The 5,785-nt window shown below is 51.5% G+C and overlaps 1 protein-coding gene across 1 annotated transcript; it reads left to right on the top strand.

The window, feature by feature from the left end:
• The first annotated feature begins 252 nt into the window (after nt 1–252).
• On the top strand, nt 253–1,406 carry LOC123091295 (transcription repressor OFP8). The gene has a single exon (XM_044512772.1). The coding sequence runs from the start codon at nt 405–407 to the stop codon at nt 1,143–1,145; it is 741 nt and encodes a 246-aa protein (XP_044368707.1). The 5' UTR covers nt 253–404; the 3' UTR covers nt 1,146–1,406.
• Nucleotides 1,407–5,785: the final 4,379 nt, after the last annotated feature.

Below are 5,785 nucleotides of genomic sequence, written 5' to 3'. Positions count from 1 at the left end.
TGTTGGCTTATCAAAGAAAATATTTTTTTTACTTGGTAAGTCAATAAAAAATAGGACAGGTAAGACGAACATGAATGGAAAATAACAGAGATTTTTGAATTGAGTCCTATGAAATGAAAACGATGATCGATGCATTGTACGGTGCGTGTTTAAATGCAGATCAGTTTGTGCTTAGTTTTCGTCTGACCGTTTCACCAGCATCGGATTGCTTCCACGCAAAAACAAATATAGCCGTTTGACTTTGCAAGGCGGCCGGCTGCCTCGTTATAAACCACGGGTTTTCTCATTTTTCTCTTCACTCCACTACACACCAGCAGCTCGTCCCACGAGCCGAGCCTCCTCGCCGTGCGCGCCCGCACCGCACACTCCGAACCGAACCGAGAAAGACAAGGCCCGATCGATCAATGAAGGCGATGATACTACGCCGCCGCGGCGCCGGTGGCGGGCTGCGCATCAAGAGGAAGGGCCGCGGCTTCATGTGCGGCTGCGGCGGTTCCAAGGCCGTCTCCGTCTCCGACGGCTCCGACAAGCAGTCCCCCATGGCCACGCCGCCCACCAACACATCGACCGCCACCACTGCCACCACCATGTCCACGGTCACCACCACGGCGACGAGGAGGGCAGGGAACAGCAGGGCGGCGTCGTTGATCTCCACCGCGGCGGCGTCCTCCTCGTTCTCACCCTCCTCGACGGACGAGGCCGACACCAGCGTGGGGAGCACGCCCAGCGTCGCCGCGCTCCTGCGGCAGCTCGGCGAGCTCGAGCGCACCGTCCGCTCCCTGCAAGGCGCCGGCGCCGAAGGCGTCGGCGACGGGAGGCGGCACAGGCGCACCGCTAGCGAGGGCGGCGGCAGGAGGGTGGAGGAGAGCGTGGCGGTGGTGAAGGAGTCGGCCGACCCGCTCGCCGACTTCCGGCGGTCGATGCTGCAGATGATCGTGGAGAAGGAGATCGTGGGCGGCGCCGACCTGCGGGAGCTCCTCCACCGGTTCCTGTCCCTCAACTCGCCGCACCACCACCACCTCATCCTCCGGGCCTTCGCCGAGATCTGGGAGGAGGTGTTCTCCGGCTACGAGCGCACCCCGGACTTCCTCGTCTCCCACTCCCACGGCAGGAAAAGGCTCCCCGCAGCCAATTCCCTCCGCTGACCGACGAGCGTGCCACCCCAACCACGGCATTGGGCGGTGCTCCGTGGATCCAATACCAGCCGCCGATTTTCCTTTCTGGTTTTTTGGAACGAAGACAAGGTTTTTAGTAGGGTTTGGTGAGTTCTTGGTGCATTCCCTTTCTTCGACTTTACATATTCCGCCTTGTACAAACGTTTGAAACGGACGAGCCAGGAACATTTTCAGGTTCCGGATGCCCTCGGTTGAAAAGTTGATTTGTTTTGCCCTCGATTGGAAAGTTGATTTGATTTGCCAGAAATTCAGCGTTGATGGTACGAAAGGGGGGAAAGCGCTGCCTTCTCTCCACAGTCCACAAGTTGTTTTTAGCCGTTGGTGCACGCCGGACACGCTCAAAGCGAGCCGATAGGAACGGGCAAAGCAAAGGAAACCGCCGGGATTCCCGCGGGTCGCTAGGCTGCTCGTTGGAGTAGTTAATTAAGTGGAAAAATGAAATTATAGATCCAGAATTCCAGATCGATAGAGCTATAGGTGCTGGCTAGCTTTTGTCGCGGGCGGCAACGAAAACGTTTCCGAGCGGTCGACCTCAGCACGCACCTAAGTGTTTTTCATTTATTTTTATTTTTTGAAAAGGAGGATAACCCCGGGCCGTGAAGTGTTTTTGCTCTACGAGGTCATCTTCAACACCAACCCTCAAATCGTCCGCATAAGTTTAAACCGTGTGAGCATGTTGTGTCATCCAATACGGACTTGTATCGGTCCGCTCGGCGGTCTGCGCGTGTTTTTTCGCAAACCGAAGACAAAGTGTGTGTGTGTGTGTGGGGGGGGGGGGGGGGGGGTCTTTGCGGGTGTCTGGACCGCTGCCATGCCCATTCCTGACTGCCATAGCCCACCAAAAACCCTTCCTCTCCAGCGTGCGTTCCTGGCCAGCGTCAGCTGCCCGCATTCATGCCGCTGTACAGCGGTCGCTCCGCACCGACGCCAGCCCAGAGCAGACGTGACATCTCACTTGCGCCGGCACTGAAGCGGCGCGCCGCTCGAGAGCGCCGCCCGCTCTGCGTACCCCCATGTCTGCGCCTGTTCAATGTCAAAGAGACGTTTTACTGTACGGGATGGGATTGATATTTACCAAGCCCGTTCAATGTTCGCCCGTCTGTATGCTGCTATTAAGCGGGTGTCTGGTGGGAACGACTCTGACAATAAGAAATAGGGGTACGAACAAGGGCTAGATCTAGCATGGCAAGGGTGTCGCGGGGATTTTGTGAGTTCGAGCCCCTGCTAAGATACAACCCTACGTCTCTAGCTCTGGAGTTGTGTTTTTCTCATGTGTCTGAGTATTGCAAAGGATTGCAAACACTTGCCCCTGAGCTACGGGTGGCTTATATAAAGTGCACAACCCCCTTGTCTAGCTACGTTGCAAATGGATTTAAGTGATTGCATTGATGATGCGCATTACAGATAGTACGCAGCAAATGCCGGTAACGCATGCATCGTGCGCCCTTAGATGTTCTGAATTCCCCATCCGGCTGTTTACCTCCTACCACCGAGTGCTCCGTAGGTCCGATTGGTTTGGAGGCGTCCGAGTGGATGAATATCGTCCTAGTGACGGGAATCTTAACCTTCGTCCAAGTGGATCAGAATCCTTGAGGTTTTCATATCTAGTGTTGTGGGCCCTCCATTATGGTCAACATATCCCTATCTTGCCCCTACCCATGATGGATATCCCCAACATTAGCCCCTGAATCGTTGAGATTTTGTAGAATGAATCTACTAGTGATTTGGATTGCCACGAGAACCGCGGAGGCACTCGACACCTATCACCAAGCTCAGTCGACTGCGGGTTGAAGAAAATTCTAATGTATTCTGGTACGGGTGCTTCTCGACTGATCAAGGATACTTGACCATGAGGAGAAACTTGATGGCACTCAATCATCTCTCGGAGGAGGTTGACTAGAGATCCGAGTATGGATGTGCCATTAAAACCCGAGTAGCGATACTAGCGCATGGTCTGATACTTCGAAAAGATGCCACTCAATATCCCGAAGGAACGCCGATAAAGGCTAATTCCAAGTCCAAGTTCATGAATTTTATGCCTTGTGTTCGCACACAAACGCGTCACCGTGTACCTCCAATGCCGAGGATGATGCACCACAGCTCACGTCGAAGGAGACCCGTCCGGAAGCGTGGTATGCAAGCAATTCGGGGAGGCACTTTTGTAGACCCGAAACCCCACACGCCCGGGAGGGACCCCGTCAGGGCGCGCGGCGGCTATGGGCTGCCCTAGCTCGACCTGATCGCCCCTGAGGCCTCAAGGTTTGCCGCCCTGCAACAAGAAGAACGAACAAAGAACGAGGAAGAAGAAGAACAAGGGAGAGAGATAAAGGTAAAGGTAAAAAGTGGTAGATGAATTGATTGATTGTGTGTTGTTCAATCGGCCGTCACCTCTCATCTATTTATGAGGCGGCTGGACTTTCTGTACAAGAAAAGGACTGAAAATTTCGTCCAAAACATTAAAACCCTAACCTAACTTGGACAGGAATCTTTGGCAATTTTCCGGATCAACTCGGAGCCACCGAGTAATTTGCTTCGGTCCCACCGAGTGAACGATGTCAACTCTCTGTATCCTTCTGTAATTTCCCGGATCAACTCGGTCTCACCGGTTGGTTTGCTTCGGTCCCACCGAGTGAAAGTTGCCAACTCTCTGGTAATTTTTCGGATCAACTCGGTCTCACCGATCAAATCTACTCGGTCGGTCCGAAATGACTATGCAGCTTCTGTTTCTGACCTTGTTTTGCCTCCACAGGTTGCATACGACCTCGAATTAAGACGATTTTATGTCAAAACCAACCGTTTCGATGAGACGCACAACTTTCGTGTTGATGAATTTTCCATCAGAAGCCATCTTAATAGAGTTTTTGGCCATTTCATAATCTGATGTCAATATGAGCATCTCTGAACTTGTCATAACTTTTGCATCCGAGCTCCGTTTTAGACCATCTTCATATCCATCTTGATCTTCTCTAAGAGAGTCATTCCATGGTAACTTCGAATCATAAGTTTGAATTAATCTTGACATAGCTTTAAGCAACTTTTACGATTGTGCCATTTTTGAGCATCAACACCTTGGAGCCTAAAAGAAGGGCCAAGTGGATCCGCGAAGCAGCATCGAATTTATCCTATAGCAGTCTCTGGAGATGACTCTTGGCAAAGTTTTGGGCATCAGTCCGAGTGGATGCTGACACCTTCATGGATCTTCGGTGGACCGAGCAACCATGTTCATGGAAATGATTTCGACAAGATCAACAGATTGATCAGAGTTAATTCGCGCGGCTGAAATCTCGCGCGCACTCCCCTGCCGAATTATCGTGAGTGTGATGATGGGGGTCGGGGCTCCTCGATTTTCGCCCTCAGTGTCACCACATGTCCCACTTTCTTTGTTTCGTGAAGTTCACAGACGCTGTTGGATGGCCGGATCAATGGCTGAGGGTGCTCCCGGCGGATGCACCCAGGGTTATAAATTAGGAAAGATAGGGTAAATCTTGTATTCTCTTTCTCTCCATCCAGAAATCATCGCTGCCACTGTCGTCCTCCACTCGCTTCTGGCGTCATCTGCTACGACAGGGAAGGACAAGACCTCAGCGTTGGAGAAGAAGAAGCAGGTGAGGAAGGGCTCAATGTCGAGCTCCGCGTCCCCGCCGGGATGGAACGCGGGGGACTGGCTGCTGTCCAAGGTCACCTCAAAGCAGGTGCTTAACCTCATCGCCGACGGCCTTGTTCTAGAGGAAGGGGGTGGAGGGTGCTTGAGCCTGGCGAACTCGCGCCTGCAGCCGGATGAACAGGTACTCCTCACTCCCCATATAGATAGGGGCTTCTAGATGCCTCTGCATCCATTCTTCCATGAATTTCTGAATTACTTCAAAGCGCAGCTCCATCACATTCCCCTGAATGCCATGGTTTATCTGTATGCATTCGTTTCTCTTTGCGAAAACTACATCTGATGTCCTCCCCATTGGGCCTTTTTCAAACATATCTTCTCTTGTTGATCTCAAACCATTGAAAAGACCTCTTCGAACGATGATAAGACCAATGTTATCCAATTATGCGGCGGGTTAGGAGTCCAGGTCAAGAGCTCAGGCACTTTCCCGACAATTAGATTTCCAGGGACTATCAAGTTGTGGCAGAATACCTGGTTCTACTACAAGGACATTCTGACCAGTGATTCTCATATAGGTATCCCAATCTATACTGGCAATAGAGTCGAGCCTCCGAAAACGCTTAGGCTCGCTAAGATCGAAAAAACTAAAGTTGATATCCTGGTGGATGCTTTTGTCGGCATAAAGAGGGTTGGCGTTGATGGTATTGACCTGCTGGAGGTCTTTATCACTCACCATATTCATCCGCTTTAGGAGAGGGAGAGGCCTATGTGTGTGTGTGTGTGTGTGTATATATATATATATGAGGGCAAGAGCGACCTGGTACCTGCAGACCAAACATGGTAGTGTAGCACTTTCGCAGAAGTATCCCAATGAGTAATTGTCCAAACAAAGAGCGGAGGAGAGTATTTATGGAGGTATTTCTATCACACACAAGGTGTCACAGTTCTTGTGTGAAGTACTTCTTGAGTTTCTGCAAATACTATTACTGTCATGGGTAAACGGTAAACA

The sequence above is a fragment of the Triticum aestivum genome, chromosome 1B, assembly GCF_018294505.1.
Source record: "Triticum aestivum cultivar Chinese Spring chromosome 1B, IWGSC CS RefSeq v2.1, whole genome shotgun sequence".
Lineage (NCBI taxonomy): Eukaryota > Viridiplantae > Streptophyta > Magnoliopsida > Poales > Poaceae > Triticum > Triticum aestivum.
This window is presented reverse-complemented; position numbering and strand designations above follow the sequence as displayed.